Raw genomic sequence first — 20361 nt, 5'->3', positions numbered from 1 at the left:
ATGGCGCCCTTGCACTCCAGCCTGGCAACAAGAGTGAAACTCCATCTCAAAAAAAAGTAACCCTAACTTTTTATCACTTAACATTAAAAAAAAACTGTTGTCGCCTACAAACTGTAAATTATTCTTCATTCTTTTGTTCTGTGGTGATTTGTTTTGTGCAACTGTATAACTTTTTTCTTATTGAGGAAACACTAACATTTGTTGCTCAGTGTTCCAGTTACTATTGTGTATCACAAACAACAACAGTCATTTTGCTGTCTCTCATGCTTTCTGTGGGCCAGGAGCTCAGGAAGGCCTCTGCCAGGTGGTTCTGGCTTGCAGGAGATGGTGTTGGGACAGGAGCGGTGAGGGGCTGAGACAGCCTTGTGTATGTACCATCTCATGCCCCCACCTGGTCTCTGAGAGTGGGCTGCTCTGGGCTTCCTTGCAGTGCAGTGGCCTCAACAGTTAGTCATTCTGTTTGCCTGGCTTCGCAGGGCTCCAGGCGAGTGTCCCAACACAATCGGGTAGAAGCTGAATTGACGTTTCTGGCCTGCATTAGAAGTCACATAGCATCACTGCCACTGTAGTCACAGGCCATTTTCCCACTGAGTGGAGTGTTGACGTCACACTGCAGAGGGGCATGTAGTTTGGAGACATTGCAGCATCTTTAGAACATGCATTTCTCACAAGTCTGTAACATGGAGCAGTGGCTTTGGTGCAGGATCAGGCTGCAGGCAAGGTGGGCCCACTTCCCTGGAATTTTATCCCTCTCGTCAGTTAACTCCGTGGTGGTTTTGTTTTCTAGGCCACCTGATCTGGGAGGACCACCTCCAAGAAAAGCGGTCCTGTCCATGAATGGTCTAAGTTATGGTGTTATCAGAGTGGATACTGAAGAAAAGTTGTCAGTCCTTACTGTTCAGGACGTTGGTCAGGTGATGCCTGGAGGTAAGCAACATAACCAGAGTGGGTCTTTGTCCGTGGCTGATTGATGTAACAAAAAGGGTTTGTTTTGTTTTGTTTTGAGATGCGATCTTGGCCCACTGCAACCTCCGCCTCCCAGGTGATTCTCCTGCCTCAGCCTCTTATAAATGCTCCAGGCTTCATAGTAGTGCTCTAGAAGCAAGCATACAAGTAAAAGATTTTTCAAGAATGTTTTTCAATGTAAATTGGAATTTTACTTTGTAAAATATTTGCTCAGTTTTTTCCCTCCTTTTGTGTTAAGTTTAAAGATAAGCTAAAATATAAAGATGTGTGTATGGCCTGTGCAGCTCACTTACAGTTCTTTGATGTTTGGGAAGATGGTGGTGATAATAGCTCACTGCGTTCCAGACACAGGCTTCCTACTTCACAAGTGTTGAAGCATTTAACCCCATGGCAACCGTGTAAAGTGGGCAACTCTGAGGAAAATGGTAATGTTTGTGAATAACTTGATAATTAGGTTATCTAAGTAAGTTGTAGCAAGCATGTATCATGGTAGAAGCCTCATGGGAGCTTCCCAGAAATTCCTCTATGTCAGAAAGGCCTATGTGAACTGTTCTGCAGAAGTCGACTCTGTAGGCCTGACCATCATGTTAGGTGTTGGAGGTTTTCCTTGCCAGCCTGAGGCAGCATCTGGCCTGGGAGGCCCTGGTGACAGTCGAGTGGCGACACTGTCACGTCGTCTGAGGCTGCCCTCCTTGTAGCCACCCCACAGCTACTTCAGCTTTCCTGCCTCCCTGTGATGGCCCTTCTGGGGTTCATGGGCAGCTGTCTGGGCCCCTTTTGGCGACTTCTAGAGGCAGGGCCCCATCTCTCAGTGCAGTCTCCCCCTTTCCAGTGCGGCCCTGACTGTGTTAGGGGTTGCTGGCACTGCGAGAGAGAGGCTCAGCATCCTGGCCCTTGTGCCTGCAACTCTGCCTCCTGCAGGTGGCTGTGCTGACGGGCTGTGGCTGCTCAGACCCTGTCTGTGGGTGGTGCTGGCAGCCCAGCCATCTCTAACCTGGAGCCTGGGGCCAGCTGGTGCCTGATCCCTGTGTGTGCACAGATGCTGGCTCCTCACTGAATAAGACTGAAGCGTTTCAGCCTATGTTTCTGGCTCTACTTTTTATTCATGTGAATAGCATCATTTTCTTCCTGTAATTCTTCTCAGAAATAGAACAGTCAGTCTTTCACAGTGCTCGAACCTGTGGGTAAAACATTTTCACACATAGCAGTCATTGGGGTGTCACTTATTTACGTTATGGGGAAAATACAGGTAACTGTTTAAACTTCCCTGGAAAATCATGATGAGGTTGTGATTCTGAATGAATCTCAGGAACATCTGTAGTTGTGCGCGTTTTATTGGCAAAATGTGGATTAGGACATGACATGCGTGCACAGCGCTCCCCCAGACGTGCACGCAGCACACCCCCTTCCCCAGGCGTGTACACAGCGCTCCCCCAGACATGCAGGCAGCGCACCCTCTCCCCCAGGCGTGCACACAGCACTCTCCCAGGCGTGTACACAGCGCTCCCCCAGACATGCACTCAGCGCACCCCCTCCTCCAGGCATGCACGCAGCACTCCCCCAGGTGGACCTCTGTTTCCCATGACCCTCCACAGCCCCCAGGCTGTGCCCCTTGTTGTGGCACTGAGCCCCATGGTGAATCCTACGGGTGATTTGTCTTCAGCAGTTTTTTGATCTGCCCTGTGTAGGCCTGTAGCATTTGTGTTCACTACAGTATCAAGTGTGTATGTGGTGCTTTGTGGCTTTTTGTGACCTTGCTCAGTCTCTGTGTGCTTGTAAGTGTTGTGTGGCACTGACGGCCCCCTGGATGGCCGCCTGGAAGCACAGACAAGCACCACCTTCCACATCAGCCAAGCACAGCTGCATTCTCTCTGTGAAGTATTTTATATGATTTGTGGCAAAAGGCAGCAAATACCTGGTTGTCTCTTTCTTTCTCTTTACTGTCTTTGAAGATGAGAATACATTAGAAAAAACTCAAGAAGAGTCAGAGGAAGGACAGTTCCTAGCTGACCCAATGGGTTAATTGATTGCTAAGTAACCAAGTTTTGTTGAATGGACCACCGCCCATTCGTTTGTGCGTCTCATGCTTTTGTGTGAGGCTATTTCTGGAGGCCTTTCTGTGGCAGAGCTGGGGACTAGGCAGACGAGATCCCTTGCGGGAGGGGAAGGCAGCAGGTCGCCGAGGGGAAGGCACCCTACGCCGGGTAGGGTGCACTTAAGTAAAAACAGAACTGGGTGATGGGGCTGTGGGAGGAGTCACGCTGAGGCCTGAGACATCCGTGCTCCATAAAAAGACGCATATGTGCAAATTGACCCCCAAATGCGGAAAGAGCCGAGAAACTGAAGGAGGCAGAAGGATCGTGTGTCAGTAAAGGGTGGTTCATTGGGGAACTTAACAGATAGAATCCTGGTCTTGAGTGGCTGGCTGCAAGACAGGTAGATGTCTGCGCTGCAACCCTCCAGACCCAGGGCCTTTCTCTTGGGGAAAGGCATCAGTGCTCTGTAAAGAATGTGCACGTGGCTGAGGGAGCGCCCCAGGCCTCATAGCCTGTGGTGTGTGCAGCAGCATCAAGGTCGTTTTGAAGGTTAGGCAGAACTTAGTAGGTGTTTCTCCATGAAGACATCTTAGAGGCACTCCTGGACTTAAGATTAGTCTGGAGTCACCTGGTGGCTTAGCATTTAAAATAAAGTTCCTAGAAAGGGGCAGGCACGGGCAGAGCTCTGTCAGGCTCTGGAGAGGAGCTGGTGTCCCAGGCTCATGTGTGGTGTGATGGTCAGGAGCCAGGGCCGGCAGCACCCGCCATGGACCCGAGAGAGCAGTATGGCAAGAGGAGGCACAGGGTTTATTTATCATAGTAGAGGAAATATTTTGTCAGCCCGGGCTTATTACATGAAGGATATGTTGTACTTTCTGGTCACCTTACATTGATTATAAAAAATATTACATATAAAATATGAAGACTTACAGCTAGGTCGCATGTGTATCATCCGTATCATAAAACTCCTTATAAGAAGATGCTGTGTGTATAACATCCTGTTTCCATAACTGCACATACAGCAGCAAGGAGATCTTTGTGAATGATCTGTTGAAACACGTTCTTTATTATGTTGAGTTTTTTTCTCATTTTAGCTAATGTATGTGTTGTGAAGTTGGAAGGTACCCCTTATCTTTGTAAAACTGACGAAGTGGGAGAAATATGCGTCAATTCCAGTGCAACTGGCACAGCTTACTATGGATTGCTTGGAATCACGAAGAATGTGTTTGAGGTTTGTCCCTTTTCCTGACTTTCATGTTGAAGTTAAGTTCTGTGAGCACTCATGGGGCCCCAGGTGTGCTGGGTGCTGGGGGATTGCAGAGGCTGCGGGGATGGTCTCTCTTCACACAGGCCCTGCCAGGGCTGTTGGCACATGGCCTGCACACTCTTGTGTGTCCTCCCAGAGTGAGGGCAGGGCCAGGACCAGGCACGCCGTGGAGAGCTGGGAGTCAGCGTGCTTCCCACAGTCCTGCATGGGAGAAGGGCGTGTGGGTACGGCCTAGTGGACGATAGCAAGGCATTCACCGTGGCCCCAGGGAAACCAGCCCTCTGCTGTGTTTGCATTGTTGTGATATGAGTTGTTCAGGACAAGTCTAGTGAGGTCAGGGGAGGCCAGGCACCCAGAGCAGAGGTAAAAGGGATGCTTGTGTCCTGCCTCAGGAGGCCTGCCCAGGAGATGGAGCAGCTAGGCCAGAGAAACTGGGCCTATGCAGGGCCAGCCTCCTTTTTCCCCCGACTGGTAGGTGTACACATGGTGCTGAGTCTCCTGCCGCCTGCTGGGTTTTTTTGGTCAGTTGGTTGGGGCCACAGCCTGATCGTGCCCCTCTCCACTCTGTGCAGGCAGTTCCGGTCACCGCAGGAGGAGCACCCGTCTTTGACAGGCCATTCACCAGGACGGGCCTGCTGGGCTTCATTGGGCCTGTGAGTATGTCCTCCTGTACCAGGACTGGCAGTCAGAGAAGGTAGGGGGTGTGGCTAAGGGACACCTTGCTGCAGTCCCGCCCTTGTCCCAGCCATTCCTGACCTCCCATGTGGCCTTGGTCGGTTGTGCTGACCTCCCTGCCCGTCACCCTACCTGTGTGCAGGGCCGTCCACACCTCCAAGACCAGTGCACAGTCCTGCACACAGGCCCAAGTCGGGAGTCCCTGGGGTGGATGAGGATGTTTTGCTTTTTGTATGGATGGCAGGTTCGAGAGTATTCATTATATCATTCTTTACCATTTTGGATGTCTAAACTATTTAAAAATAAATACTTCTATTTGTAACATCTTGGTCCAGTGTTTCTCTCAACTGGGCAATTTTGCCCCTTCCCTCCCAGGGGAATTCTGGCAACTTCTGAAGACATTTTTGCTAGTCCCAACTCAGGGAAGGGGAGTGCTCCTGGCATCTAGTGAGTACCTAGAGGCCAGAGATGCTGCTCAGTGCCCAACATTAGCCCAGGACAGCACCTGCGACGGTATTGTCAGCCCAGAAGGTCACTGGTGCCGGGTTTGGGACCCCGCCCTTAGCTCAGCAGTTTTCAGTCCTTCACAAACTCTACCCACAACTTGTTTCCCACTTGTGATCCTTTCCCTTCCTGATGCTGCCCCACCAGCCCCCCTTCCTTCCACACAGCCTGCTCCTCTTACAAGCCTGGCTTGTCACGGGGCCTGCATTGCAGGTTGGGTCTGTGGGGCATTGACCCGTTTGCAAGGCACTCGAGGCTCCTGTGCTGTTGGCCCCTTCTTGGGGGGCCTGACCATGGTCCTGGCGCATCCAGCTTCTGCTCTTGTGGGTGGAGTCCTAACCCACACCCTTTCCTTCAGGACAACCTGGTCTTCATCGTGGGCAAACTGGACGGGCTGATGGTCACTGGAGTTCGCAGACACAATGCAGATGACGTTGTGGCCACCGCGCTGGCCGTGGAGCCCATGAAGTTTGTCTACAGAGGCAGGTGATGCGCTGCGGACCCCTGTGCCGGGAGTAGATTCCTTCCATTTACAGCTCGGGAAGTCTTTCTGCAGTAGATGGAAAGCCCAGCAAATTTGAATTCACAAAGCCTAAAAGTTGTTGTACATCAGAAAACTCCTAAAGTAAAAGGAAAATAAGAGTTCCTTCAGTTCCTCAAGAAAATAAGATTTTGATGCACAATTTTGGGCAAAGGCTCAAGGGGACAAATCAGAGAGGGAAGAATTGAGGAAAGCAAAGGAGAAGTGGGTCTCAGTTCCTAATAACCTTGGAATGTGAATTATAACAGAAAAGTGCCATTTTCTCTGCAAGGCACACAACACCCTACATTGCCTCTGGAATAAAAATCAACTCAACTTGTCTACATGTGTAAAGCAAGGACCTTAGAGATTCTCTTGAGCAAATAAATAGACATCTGGGCCTATGCCCCTGGGCACCGGGGCCAGGAAGAGAATTTCGCTCCTTCTGCTCCCAAGCTCTTTGTCTGGGAGGAAGCTCTTTCCCTAACTGGTCCACTCAACCAGCCGCCTTTTTAAATTTTATTTTTCTCAAGGGGTTGCCTTTTTTTTTTTCTTTTTTTAATGACAGGGTCTCACTCTATCGCCCACGCAGGCTGGAGTGCAGGAGCATGATTGTAACTCACTAGAGCCTCCACCTCCCAGGTTTCAAGCAGTCCTCTTACCACAGCCTCCTGAGTAGCTGGGACCACAGGCATGCACCCCACGCCTGACTAATTTTTTAATTTTTTTGTAGAGATAGGGTCTCACTATGTTGCTCAAGCTGTTTTAGAACTCCTGGGCTCAAGCAGTCCTCCCTCCTTGGCCTCCCAAAGTGCTGAGATTACAGGTGTCAGCCAATGTGCCTGGCCAAGGGTGTGCCTTTGTTATTCAAACTAAGGTACCTGGGAGCCAGGCCAGACCCTGCCTTTGAGCAGCCCTTAAAGCAATCGCAAGGGGATTCTGCAAAGTGGTGTGTCATCATGGTTAGTCTTGAGGAAAAAGCCCAGAGGATGGACAACAGAGAAGGTGGGAGATTGCTCAGGGGACTGGGAAGGGCAGGCTGTGCTCATGCATGTGTGCGCACATGTGTGTGTGTACGTGTATGTGTGCGCGTGTGTGCAGGGGGAGGGGGAGGGTGGCACAGCCAGGGTCGTGACCTGCCCCTCACAGCAGAAATGGGGGACACGTTGGGCAGGTGTCCTTAGGGATAACATCAAGTAGCCCAAACCCTGCTTTGAGGTGGAACAGGGAGACCACCCCCTCACAGGGCCACCTGTACCTGATGGTACCTGGAGATGAAGCCCCTGTCCCCCAAGCAGGATCCTGACGAGGCAAGGCAAGCCTGAGTGAATAACTGGGGCCTGGGTGACTGCATCTGCAGGCAGAATAGCCTCCCTGTCCCGACTAGGGAAGAGCTGAGGAATACAGGAACTTGGAAGTGGAACCACAACCAATTGAGAGCATATGTGCCATTGGAAGAAGAGCAATAGAAGATTTGCAACATGAAATAAGATCAAGAAATGCTAACAAAGTAATTGTTCAAAGAACACAGTAGATGGAATACATAGAATAGATACAGCTAGAGAACAAGTTGAGAAGGTGGAAAGTCAGATTAGGGAACGACTCTGGAAGTAAAATAGGAACTTTAAAGGAACTATTAAGAGAGATGGGAGAGAAGAAGGACTGGTGTCCAGATAGCAAACTCAGGGAGAAGGAATGCATGCAGTGGAGCAGGGATTGTCTGAGGAAGCAGGTGGTTGGGGTTCTCTGGACTGGGACATTGTCCACAGAGGGCCCCATGGCATGTTGAGCTTATCTGTATTCTCACCATGGACCACACAAAAGCCAAGCAAAACGTGTCAGACTTCCCCACAGTGGAACTGGCACAAGATAACAGTGCACCCAATTTATCCAAATTGTTACTTAATTTTGCAGTTGTAATAAAAAATATTTTCAATCATGTAAATTTCAGAAGTTTTGACACACAAAGGTCCATACTGAAAACAGTTTTGGTCACGATACTAAGAGAAATAAATTCAGGAAGTGCTGTAAGATGTGAGAGTAAGGAGAACTCAATACTAGGTGAGGTCTGTTGTGTAAATTGTGTGTGTGTGTGTACACACCAGTCAAGTCAAAGGAAAGGACAAGAGACGGTATATCCATAATATCCCAGAGTCAGAATGGTGTAGATACCCTAACATGATGGGTTTGGTGGGGAGACCATCTTCTTACTTTATAAAGGAAAAGACGGATATACCAACTCAAAGTCTAAAAGAAGGAAAAGGCAACACAGAACAAAGGAGGACATGCTGAAATTTTTAAGATAGTAAAAACACGTCTAAATATACTAACCTCTATAAATGTGAATAGATTAACTCTGGTAAAAGAGAGATGCAATCCGTTGGATTAAAAAAATATAATTAATAGAACTTTAGACAAATATTTGTGCACAAGGAAATTTACATCAGATTAAGGAATTTTTTCTTGTAAAAATGTGTGTCTCTGGGGCTGTTTTGCTTTGTCCTGAAGTCCTCTCTGGTTTTTGTGACTTGAGATACATTTCAGCCATCCTCAAGGAGATTAGAATGATGAGTTCCTTTATGAATTTGCAGCAGATACCCCGTCTGATAGACTGCATTTTACATATTCGGACAGCCTGCCTCTTCCGTTGTGAGGGTGAGAAAGCATCTGTGTCTTGTCTGGCCTCTTGCCGTGTGGCCATTTCCATGTCTCATCCCTCAGGATCGCTGTGTTCTCTGTGACCGTGCTGCGTGGTGACCGGATCGTCCTGGTGGCTGAGCAGCGGCCGGATGCCTCGGAGGAGGACAGCTTCCAGTGGATGAGCCGGGTGCTGCAGGTGGGCACCCGGCACAGCCTATGGTTGGGTGAATCTCCCAAGCTGGCACCCCCACTCCTCTCCGAGCGCCAAGTGCTTGGCTTGTTCCGCCCTGTCCTCCCTGCTTCCAGCTTGTGTATCTGCATGTTTCTTCGCAAACTGACAAATTATAGCTGTTTGTGTGTATGGGGTATGAAGTGATGTTATAATTTATGAATAGTATATGGAATAATTAATATATCCATCACCTTAATATTTTTTTTTTTCTGATGAGAACATTTGAAAGGCACCCTCCTAGTGATTTTGAAATGTACATTATTTATGATATTCGCCAGTCTGTGCAATGTATCTCAAAGAAAAAGCTTTCCTCCTCCTGTCTGATTGAGGCTTTGTGTCCTTTCCCCATCATCTCCTCATTGCCCCATCCCTCAGCCTCTGGTCTTAGATTTATGGACATGTGTACACAAATACAGTGTGTGTGTCTCTCCTTTCTGAGTTAAATGGTAGAAAACTGCACACGCTCCTCTTCATTTTGTTTCCTCATTTAACAAAATGTCCAGCGGGCACTCCATTTCCTGGCCTGGGGAACAGGTCTGCAGAGGGGGTGTTCATGTCCCCTGCCCAGCATCTCCCCAGCCTCAAGTTGGGGGCCTGTGCCAAACAGGGTCCTTCCCTTTCAGGCCATCGATAGCATCCACCAGGTGGGCGTGTACTGTCTGGCCCTGGTTCCTGCCAACACCTTGCCCAAGGCTCCCCTCGGAGGGATTCACATTTCTGAAACCAAACAGCGCTTTCTGGAAGGGACACTGCACCCGTGCAATGTGCTGATGTGCCCTCACACCTGTGTTACCAACCTCCCCAAACCTCGCCAGAAACCACCAGGTTAGTTGGACCTAACAACAGGATGCTGTCTAGTCTTAACATTGGTAGCAGCTGTGTTTGTGGTTAGGGTGCAGCCCTGCTAGACCCTCTAGTGCAAACTGAGGTTTGCTGTGGGGCTGGGGTCAAGAGCCAGAGCAAGTGTACACCCCAGAATGGTGCCACCTCCTGCCTTCCTGGAACCAGCCACACATGGGGTAACTTAACCACATCACCTCATGGTAGTTTCCTCCTGCCTATTAGGAACCAATTTTAATGATAAACTCAAGGATGGCATCTTAGCTTTGCATGGCTAGGAGATGGCTCCCTAGGACTAGAAATGATGCCCAGGATCATACTGGAGCTTAAAGTCAAAAGTGCCTCTGTGGCCGTGCTGTGGCATAAGCCATACCTGTCCCCAGGAGCCAGCTGCCTGCCTCGGCCCTGGGACCTGCCACAGACACTGGGTTGATGGGACCTTGGAAATCTCTCAGCAAATGGCCAACTTTCCTTCCCTCATTTTATACATTTAAAAGCTAATTTTAGAGTCTGGTTTAACTTTAATGCAATTTTTCATTTCTTTGGTCATGTTGATTTCCAGTACATGCCAAAGTTTTTGGTAATTATTGAACACATATCACTAAATACACTAAATGTATTTCCTGATTTATACATAAAGTACAGTAAAGTGAAATATGTTAGGAATTTTGGTGTGACTGAGGCCAAATCATATCCTCAGAGATACGTCATGTAGTAAACTTCTCGATACGACGTGGTTTATGTTTGAGAGAGAGATTCTCTTTGTCACTTGGCATAAATCTTGTAGCTAGCTTTCTGAGTATTTGTGTCTCAGCAGAAAAGTTAAATGCCTCATTCAAGTATGTTTTCAAAATAAAAATTGTAACGGAAATAAAGTCACATGGTGATTATATATGAGAAGTTACCAGCTTCTCATTCAGAATGCCCCCATTTCTAGAGGTTGGACCAGCCTCCATGATCGTGGGGAACCTGGTTGCTGGGAAGAGAATTGCTCAGGCTTCTGGGAGAGAGCTTGCCCACCTGGAGGACAGTGACCAGGCACGGAAGGTGACAAGCCTGTTCCGGGGATGGGTGGACGGGTGTCCATACCCCGGAGGTGCCAGTGACCAAGTCGCCCCCTCGTGCAGTTCCTGTTCCTGGCTGACGTGCTGCAGTGGCGTGCCCACACCACTCCTGACCACCCACTGTTCTTGCTGCTGAACGCCAAGGTGAGGCAGTGTTGCGCCCACAGGGATTGGAAACACCTGGGAGCCGGTGGAGCCCTTTGCTTGTGTAGTTCCTGATGCCAGTGTCCTGGTTCTTTTCATGTTTAGAGAATAGTGCGCCTATGGACTCAGCCCCCTTGTCTGGTGCGATTCTCTCTGCCTGCCCTTTCCTTCGTAGGTCCCTTGTTTTCCACACGTTTCACACAGTCGTATTTCTGTTGATTTTGTGTTTAGCAGGAAAATTTTCATCAGCTCAAGTTTTTAAAACTAAAAGCAGTATACATGTAAATATTCCTAAGTTTGTGAGCTAAAAGGAAATGTTTATTTTGTAAAAAATTAGCCATTTAGAATTTCTACATTTGGTCACATCTTTTAAATAACAAATGTTGCTTCCTGCCCTGCTCCTGCTGCTTATTTGGAAATTCTCATGTGTTCCAAGTCCCTGTTGTGTGCATTCCACAATGCTAGGAGCATTCTGGAAGTCAAGAAGGGGAGACTGTAATCTTCATATTCAGGTTGTGGGCAGGAATGCAAAATGTGGAAACACAGAAAGTTAAATAATTTAAAAACCCTGCAAGACTCCCTGTCAGTGCACCATACAAGCTGTAAGAACTCTTAAGCTTTGGTGTCGTAAAGAGTAGGTCACTGTGGCTTAGAATATGCTGTTCTAGCTTTTGGTGCTGCTCATTCGAATTCCAAAAATACTTAATGATGCCTACAATGTGCACAGTACACAGTAATAAGATTAAAAGGACTCCTACTCTCAGGAGGTTTAAAATCAATCTTTCCTGCCAGAAAACAAGGTCCGTAAGAGAGAGACTTTGTTTTTCTGGTGTATTGGAAGCATCTGGAACCATGCCCAGTAAACATTTATTTTATGATTGATTGAGTTCTAAAGCCTGCAAGCCAGCCAATGGTTTACCATTGACCAAGGTAAAATCAGCTTATGGTGAGAACCTCAACATCAATACAGTGGAGAGATGTGACCTGGAGTGCTGGGGAGGGGGCTTTGGATGGAACTGTGTAGCAGGGACTATGAAGCAATGATGCCCAGTGGCTCAAGGCAGGAAAGGAGGCCAGTGTGGTGGGGGCCAGGTTTACCCAGGGAGGGAATGCAGATAAGGCTGGGGTCGCTGGGTTTTCCCTAAGGATGCAGTGGGATCCCGGGCCTTGGGAGCTTTGAGTCCCAGTCCAGTTCTCAGGTTCTGTCCTGATGGGGCCCTGACTCATATGGACTGGCAAAGCTCCCGGGATTTGGACTCTCAGGATCGGCCCAGCCCTTGTGCCTGGGCACAGCACATAAGTGGTCTGCTCTGGAGTTTTATATTTATTAGACTGAATTGCGCTTTTTATCCTCTTAAGAAGGACTAAAAAAGCTGTGAGGCCTGGCATGGGATCAGGGAAGATGAGTTTCCTGAGCAGAGAGGTAGGGTTACAAGGTGTTTCTGTTTGCACCGAACTGGTCACATGGCCCCAGTGCCCCTCCGCAGAGAGACAGGGTGAATGAAGGAGCTGGTGCGGTCAGTCCTAGAGGAGACGCACAGACACTCTGAGAAAGCCAGCTGCAGGTGACACAGGCCCAGGCTCAGTGCGGGTGACCTGTGGGCTTGCCAAATAGTACAGTTCAGGGATGTTTGCTTATCACTTATTACTTATTTATAATGGTGTTGTATGGAATATTTTATTGAAAAGGCCAGAAAGGTCTTCTTTAGCCATGTGTATCTGGCTCCGCCCTGGGTGAATGGAGTGCCCACATCGCTCCCTCTTAGCTGGACCACACAGGAGATGCTTGTGTGCCTGTCCCTTCACTGCTAGTGAGAGAGTACAGATGGTGAGAAAAGACACCAGTCGTGGGCCACGTGTGGTGGCTCATGCCTGTAATCTCAGCACTTTGAGAGGCTGAGGTGGGCAGATCACTTGAGGTCGGGAGTTGGAGACCAGCCTGGCCAACATGGTGAAACCCCATCTCTACCAAAGACACCAGCCACACGCCTAGGACTGACACATTGTCATTATCATGGATCCTAATCACAAGGGGTCGTGTGCAGGGCGTGCAGGTGATGTGCACACACATCTGCAAACAGCCCACCTGCACACACCAGCACCCAGATGAGCTCAAAGATCGCTTTCCTAGGGCACCGTCACAAGCACTGCAACCTGTGTCCAGCTGCACAAAAGGGCTGAGAGAGTGGCTGCGGCTCTGATGGAGAAGGGAAGACTGAGTGTTGGGGACCACGTGGCTCTGGTCTACCCACCAGGTGGGCTCACTGTGGGGCTGTGCACCTCCAGCTCTTCGTAAGCAGCCCCCTACCCTAAGCAGCCACCAGACATTCCCTCCCCGAAGCATCTTCCAAAACTAAGCCCAGCCCCTCCTCTCTGCATGTGTCTACCTCCTCAGCTCAGCTACCCCTCTGGAAACCTGAGAGTCACCCATGCCCTCCCCAGCACCACCTCCTCTCCTCTCTTGCAGGAACAGTGAACAGAGGCTGGTGGGAGCCTCTTGCGACCGGCCTCCTCACAGCCAGTCCTTGTCTCCACAGGGGTGGACCTCATCGCTGCGTTCTATGGCTGCTTGTACTGTGGCTGCGTGCCCGTCACCGTGCGGCCCCCGCACCCTCAGAACCTTGGCACCACACTGCCCACCGTCAAGATGATCGTGGAGGTGCGCCTACCTGGCCCGCGGGTCAGGGTCTGTGAGTGGGAGGCTGCAAGGCTACCCTCCGCTGCCCCCTTTTCTGGGCAGTTCGAGAGGTCCCACCCACCCACCCTTGGCCCCTCGCCATGCAGGTCAGCAAGTCTGCATGCGTCCTCACCACGCAGGCTGTCACACGGCTGCTCAGGTCCAAGGAGGCTGCTGCCACCGTGGACATCAGGACCTGGCCCACCATCCTAGACACAGGTGCGTGCCCTCACACTGCCCAGGACCAGTCCCTTTTCCTTTCTTTGTTGTAGGTGTGGTGTGGCCTGGCTGCCGTCCAAAAACACACGAGGCAGAGAGCAGTCCTGGCGGGAGCCTGGCTGACACCAGGGGGGACCCTGTCCCGTGTGTGAACCTGCGCTCCACTCAGCCCACAGCAGCCGCACCCAGTCCCAAGTGGTGTGAGCACAGCCTTGCCCCTCTCACCCGCCTCCTGCTGGCATGGGGGCTGGCAGCTCTCTGAGGCTTTCTGCAAATGCTTTGGGGGCACAGCTCCCACCGCGTGCCGCCCCTCCAGCATCCCTGTCCCCATCATTGGTGAATGCTGTCATGCCCCATGAAATGCTGAGGGCCAACAGGGTGAGGGTCAGAAACCCCCCTGGCTCCCCTCTGCCATGGACTTGTCTCAGCCTGGGCTGGATGGGGCTGGGCGAGGGCAGCTGGTGTAGGGGAGGGTAGGCTCAGAGCCAAACAGCCGGCAAGGGCCCCAAAGCCTCATGGGCTTGCCTCAGGGGGAGCGGTTCCTGCCCTGCTGAGCCTGTGCCCAGTTGCACCCAGGGAGGCAGTGGTGTCTGGCTCATGGGGCCACAAGAACTTGATGAAGCACGCAGAACCCAGAGCCCGTCCATGGCTATTTTTGCTGTGGTCGGGACTCTGGGCTCATCTGGGCTCTGCCATAGGCTCTGTGGCCTTTGGCAAGTCCCCAGTCCTCTAATCTTTCCTACTGGCCAGTGACGTGATGCCTCCTCTCCTCGCCCTGCCTCGTCCCCCATCCCCACAGGCTCAGTGTGGTCTTGGTGGGACCGGGTAGTGTTTCCATGAAGAATGAAATACGCTTTCCTGAGCACACACAGCCTGCATCGTCATGGCCCCACTGCTGTCTGAGCTTACTCTCTGCAGGACTCCCAAGGACAAATCGTGTGTCGCCTCTTGCCTGTGAAAGCCCAGAGCGTTCAGAATACATGCGGGAACACTAATGTTGGTGTCTCCTGTTTAACAGATGATATCCCGAAAAAGAAGGTAGCGAGTATTTTCAGGCCTCCCTCCCCCGATGTCCTCGCATACTTGGACTTCAGCGTGTCAACCACTGGGATACTAGCGGGGGTGAAGGTAGGTCCCCTGAAATCTTGTTTGCCTCAACCCCTAGAAATCAGGAGGAGTGGACAGAAAGGATGTCAGATACAGGTTTAAACCAGCAGGTCCTTACACAAAGCACAAGGCAACAGTATTGCTTCTTAAGATTTGTGTGAAACACCAGTGAAGCCTAAAATGTGATTAGCCTGAGAGTAATGCATTTTCTGATGCATTATGGTCCGGTCATATCTAAACTTTCTGATTTATGACTATTTGGCTTCCAGGAACTGGTGGCTTTGAAGAATCTCTTACCTTGCTGGGAGCCAATAGCTCGATTAAAATTTTTCAGGCCGGGCGCGGTGGCTCACGCCTGTAATCCCAGCACTTTGGGAGGCCGAGGCGGGTGGATCACGAGATCAAGAGGTGGAGACCATCCTGGCCAACGTGGTGAAACCCCGTCTCTACTAAAAATACAAAAAATTAGCTGGGCATGGTGGCGGGCGCCTGTAATCCCAGATACTCAGGGGGCTGAGGCAGGAGAATTGCTTGAACCCGGGAGGCAGAGGTTGCAGTGAGCCGAGATTGTGCCATTGCACTTCAGCCTGGGGCGACAGAACAAGACTGCCTCAAAAAGAAAAAAAAAATTTTTTTAAGTTCAATATCCTGAAATTTTGTTTCAAAGATTTTTAGTGTACCATTTCTTGGGTATTATTTAGGTTATATGGGTATTTGAGCCAACCGTCTTTTAAGGAAATAAATATGATGTTTGGTAGTTTGGAGCTGTGGTCTAGCCATGTGGACAGCAGACGCTGCCATCCACCCTCTCTCCTCCTGCACATCACTGAATTTCATTTCCCTTTTTTTCTTTTTTTGAACTTTATTTTATTCCCGAGATGTCTCACGCGGCCACAAGCGCCTTATGCCGCTCCATAAAGCTGCAGTGTGAGCTGTACCCCTCGCGGCAGATCGCCATCTGCCTCGACCCCTACTGTGGCCTTGGCTTTGCCCTGTGGTGTCTGTGCAGGTGAGTGCAGGGCCCCTGCCGCCTGCCAGGTTGGAGCAGCTCGTGTGGCTCTTAGGAACCTTGGCCTTCTAAGGCACCTTTTCTGAGTGTTCAGGAAGCCGATGAGACGTGTGTGAGTGGATTTGTTTGGGGATGAAGTGGGTTGGAGTCTGAGTCTGAAATTGAGTGAAAATACATTTTTCACTAAATACACTATCCATTATCAGTACTTGGGAAGAATCTGTTTGATTCCTTCAAACAGAAGAAAGTAGTGATCCATCTCTAGAAGTGAATGCCTCTGGAGCATTGTCCCTGGATACTCACTCTCCAAGTGTTTGGAGCAGAGCTCAGGATCCCGTGCCTGCCATCCCCCAACCTTCACCCTGTAGCATGTTTTCCACCAAACTCCCCTACTTGGCATCAGAACAGAATCATGTCCCTGTCGTGGCTGGAAAAGAAGTGTCCTTGAGGAAGGGAAGAGTGGAGTGCCCGGTGGGCCGGCGGAGCCTCACGAGCCTTCCCTCTCGCAGTGTCTACTCGGGACACCAGTCAGTGCTGGTGCCCCCGCTGGAGCTGGAGAGCAATGTGTCCCTGTGGCTGTCGGCCGTCAGCCAGTACAAGGCCCGCGTCACCTTCTGCTCCTACTCCGTGATGGAGATGTGCACCAAGGGCCTGGGCGCACAGACGGGTGTCCTCAGGGTGAGTGCCCAGACCCGGGCTTCTGAGTGTGCTGTAGACCACAGCCCTGGGAAGTTTAAAAACAACAAAACAAAACGAGGCTCCCAAGGCCCCTCCCTGCAGTTTGAGAAAGTAGAGAAAAACCTCTCCCACTACGGGCCCTGTGTACACATCCCTCCTCCACAGCTCACCTGTCTCTGCAGCTCCACACCCCGAAGGAGAGGCGGGTGTGGGAGTCGGGCAGGGTCCCTGCGAGATAGTAGGGTGGAGGTCTGGCTGCGTGGGCGGGCAGGTGTGGGATGCAGGTCAGATGGGATCCTCTAGTGCGTCCACACTTAGGATTCTGTGGGACAGACACAGCCTGCAGAGAGGAGGTTGGTGTCCAGCTCCACCTCTGTGTGCCCACCTGGAGATTTCCCAAGACAGTGCCCGGGGCCCTGGCAACTCACAGGGCTGTGGCTGTGGCCTGACTGCTCCCCCCTCCCGCAGATGAAGGGGGTGAACCTGTCATGTGTGCGCACGTGCATGGTGGTCGCCGAGGAGCGGCCCAGGATTGCACTGACCCAGTCCTTCTCCAAGCTCTTCAAGGACCTGGGCCTGCCGGCCCGCGCCGTAAGCACCACGTTCGGGTGCAGGGTCAACGTGGCCATCTGCCTCCAGGTGAGGCGTTGGGGCCTGTGGTTCTCGAAAGCTGGCTGTTGGCAGCGTGGAGACCAAGCTTCCCAGCTGTTGATGTGCAGTTTTGTGCCTGCCTGATCTCTGTCTCCTTCTCTGAGCCTTTGAGGTTTCATTTCGACGTAACATTTTAGCTTCAAGGGTTTTATTTTTAAAGATATTCTATTCTAGTTGAACAAAGGCTTATTTGGAAAAAAACACAAATTGTTTTTGAACAGTGACTAATATCTTACCTGTAAGATTCTGTAAGTTAGATATAATACACAGCTAAGTTCTTAAAGCAAGACTGAACTTACTGTTTTAAGATATCTAGCTATATTAAATTGAAACATTAATAAATGTAATTGGTATTGACTCATTCATTTTTGAAACCTTGAAATGTCTTATTAAAAGGAAGCACCAAGTTTCAGGCCAGGAGTGGTGGCTCATGCCTATAATCCCAGCACTTTGGGAGGCCGAGGCAGGCGGATCCCCTGAGGTCAGGAATTCGAGACCAGCCTGGACAATATGATGAGACCCCGTCTCTACTAAAAATACAAAAATTAGCTGGCTGGTGGTGTGTGCCTGTGGACCTGGCTACTTGGGAGGTTGACGCACTAGAATCGCTTGAACCTGGGAAGAGGAGGTTGTAGTGAGCCGAGATCTCACCACTGCACTCCAGCCTGGGTGACAGAGCAAGACCCTGTCGCAAAAGAAAAAAAAAAAAAGCACCAGGTTTCAGAGATGAAAGAGCTCATGGCAATTCTGTTTACTGCTTCCTCAGTAGCTATTTCCCAGATTTTGTACTAGTATTTCAATTTCCTTTCTTTCTAAAAACATCTTAAAACCAAATAGCTTTTTAGATAACCCTACATATTGAATGCCTTATTCACCCACGTTGTACAAAAATAGCTGGAAGGAAATGGCACCTGTCCATGCCAGAGCAGGGCTGAGTGCAGGCCTGTCTCTGTTTCCAAAGTGTTTGCTTGGCCTTGTGCCTCCCCCTCACAGTGGCAGTGCACGCAGGGCAGGGTGGCGGCTCTGCCCACACCCTCTTCGCCACAAAAAGACCCCTGACCACTCAAGCCTCACACCCCTGTCACACAGCAGAGATCGGGCCTTTTGTGAGCTCGCTTCCTGCTGTAGGCTGTGGCTGAGCGTGGGTGCCGGCCTGTGTGTTAGTGGCTCTGCGTCTGCAAGCCTGGGGCCTCCTTGCTAGACGTCGGAAGGGTGTGGATGCCACATAGGATTGCAGAAATGATGTTAATGGGATGTTCACGTTTGCTCTTTAAGATACAGAGGTGGGTTTTGCTCTCTCTTTCCCTGTGTTTCTCATGTGGCTGCTGCTTCTGTGTGTGTTTCCTGTGGCTGTCTCCTCCCTGTCTCACTCTGCTGCCTCCTTGGCCTCTGTCAGCCCAACAGGCTGGGAAAGCTGGCTGAGCAGGTATGACCTTGACCTTGACCTTGTTGGTGCCTCTGTGCTTCCCCCTCCCATGAGTTCATGTGACTTTCTCGTGAATTCTAGACAAACATGTTTCTTTTGCTGTCTTACTTTGTTCACAGTGGGTATTACTTGACATATTACAAAAGCTTCCTTGTAACCAAATTTAAAAGGAAAACTATTTTCAAAAAATGTTAATGCTCATAGTATTGCCTTGGGAGGAAGGGCTCCGTTTAGATTCAGTGCAGAGGTGTTTAATTCCAGTGCAGACATCGTTTATGTTGTCTGGGATCTTTAAGGGTGATGTTGATCAGCATACTCATTTAATTTGATGTTCCTTATTGAATAAAATGATACATAATGTCCATTAGTCAGGATTAATGTTAACTGTAAGGTTCAGAAAGGAAAGGAGTAGAAAGGTGAAGGCTGCCGTCCATCTCACCTGGGTGAGTCTTGGCTGCAAGCAGTCCCCGGTAGAACTAGACTGGTTGGTGAGAGGCCAGGCCCTGCCTGACAGCGTGGTGGAAATGCCCCTCACATCCTAATGGTGTTTTCATCACAGCAAGAGACCTGTGGGAATAGAAACTTGTTAGAGCTGAAATGTAAAGTGGCATGATTTGGTGTTTTCAGAGTCATTGACTGTTTCACTCAATATTATCAAGCTCTGCGGATGTTTGGATGGAAAGCATCAGCCTGCCTGGGGGACCTTAAACCCCTAGGCAGACTTGCTTCAGGGAGCAGAGCGGCTCCCTTCTTGGGTGTGCCCGGGGGCCAGGGAGGAGCTGCCGTGCAGCTGTGCCTGTGCAAACAAGATGAAAGTGAGGCCCCTGAACAGAAGTTCCTCTGCTGCTCTCCTTCCAGGGCACAGCTGGCCCAGACCCCACAACTGTCTACGTGGACATGCGGGCACTGCGCCATGACAGGTAATGTTCCCAGCCTGCCTGGGCCCCATTCATACCCAGCGGCAAAGTGGTGCGGACCAGGTCTGCGCTGACTATGCACCCCTGGGACCCAGGCATTAGAGGACAGCTGGGCCAAGTCAAGCCTACCCGGGCACCTGGATAGGCACATGAGAGGACAGCTGGCTACACTGGGCCATCTGCACCAAGAGGAAGAGGAGAGCTGTGGGCCTTCTCTTCCCAGGGGAGCTCAGTGTCTGTCTCTGTGCGCCCGTGTCCCCAGGGCTGCAGTTAACATCCCTTTATCTGTCACACAGCCAGGAAGAATAAGAGTGACCCCTGTGACATTTGGTTTTTTAGAGGGATAGGGACAGACAGAAGACAAGTAATCCGTCTACTGGCAAGAACATTTCTTACCTGATGCTGTCATAGAATCTGACTTAGTTTTCATCTTGATAACCGATGGTGGTGCATACAGTGTGTGCTTGCTGGTTTGTGGTCAGGTGTGTATCAGGGCCTCTCCCAGCTTTGAAGCTCAGATCCCAGTCCTGGATTCTCAAGTATGGCCACACTGTAGCTTGATGTAAACACTAGGTTTAGCTTACTGGGTGCCAGGGGCCTGCTGGGTTCAAGGAGGACCTAAAAGAAATGTAGAGTGAGCTGCTGTGAGCACATGGGGTGGGTCGTGAGTGCATGCGGGTGGCAGCACTTGGGACCGCAGCGTGGTTGGGGTGTCCCTGCCATTCATGGCAGGTGTGCTGTGGAAAGGTTGACATCCTGGCTGTTGTCAGCAGACCCTCAGAGTGATTA

At 50.4% G+C, this 20361-nt stretch overlaps 1 protein-coding gene and 1 long non-coding RNA gene across 5 annotated transcripts in view; one reads left to right on the top strand and one right to left on the bottom strand.

Moving 5' to 3' along the window:
• DIP2A (disco interacting protein 2 homolog A) overlaps nucleotides 1–20361 on the top strand; it is a 107894-nt gene that overhangs the window by 78049 nt on the left and 9484 nt on the right. For 3 of the 4 annotated variants that reach the window (XR_004052601.1, XM_030914340.1, XM_030914342.1), the window contains exons 18-33: nucleotides 788–927; nucleotides 4097–4233; nucleotides 4842–4922; nucleotides 5807–5934; nucleotides 8690–8804; nucleotides 9464–9665; nucleotides 10618–10727; nucleotides 10808–10888; nucleotides 13020–13143; nucleotides 13426–13547; nucleotides 13673–13784; nucleotides 14803–14912; nucleotides 15770–15900; nucleotides 16410–16578; nucleotides 17047–17217; nucleotides 19514–19575. Coding sequence is in view for 3 of the 4 variants with exons in the window: in XM_030914340.1 (XP_030770200.1) it covers nucleotides 788–927; nucleotides 4097–4233; nucleotides 4842–4922; nucleotides 5807–5934; nucleotides 8690–8804; nucleotides 9464–9665; nucleotides 10618–10727; nucleotides 10808–10888; nucleotides 13020–13143; nucleotides 13426–13547; nucleotides 13673–13784; nucleotides 14803–14912; nucleotides 15770–15900; nucleotides 16410–16578; nucleotides 17047–17217; nucleotides 19514–19575 (1995 nt within the window). In the remaining variant the exon portion in view is untranslated. The remainder of the gene's footprint in view (nucleotides 1–787; nucleotides 928–4096; nucleotides 4234–4841; nucleotides 4923–5806; nucleotides 5935–8689; nucleotides 8805–9463; nucleotides 9666–10617; nucleotides 10728–10807; nucleotides 10889–13019; nucleotides 13144–13425; nucleotides 13548–13672; nucleotides 13785–14802; nucleotides 14913–15769; nucleotides 15901–16409; nucleotides 16579–17046; nucleotides 17218–19513; nucleotides 19576–20361) is intronic. The other variant, XM_030914341.1, reaches the window with a different exon arrangement.
• LOC115892706 lies at nucleotides 16515–20201 on the bottom strand. The gene is made up of 4 exons (XR_004052602.1): nucleotides 19969–20201; nucleotides 19095–19222; nucleotides 16749–16918; nucleotides 16515–16624 (listed from the first exon to the last, which is right to left on the bottom strand). It is a non-coding gene; the product is annotated as an uncharacterized LOC115892706 (long non-coding RNA).

This window comes from Rhinopithecus roxellana, chromosome 13, assembly GCF_007565055.1.
Source record: "Rhinopithecus roxellana isolate Shanxi Qingling chromosome 13, ASM756505v1, whole genome shotgun sequence".
NCBI lineage: Eukaryota > Metazoa > Chordata > Mammalia > Primates > Cercopithecidae > Rhinopithecus > Rhinopithecus roxellana.
This window is presented reverse-complemented; position numbering and strand designations above follow the sequence as displayed.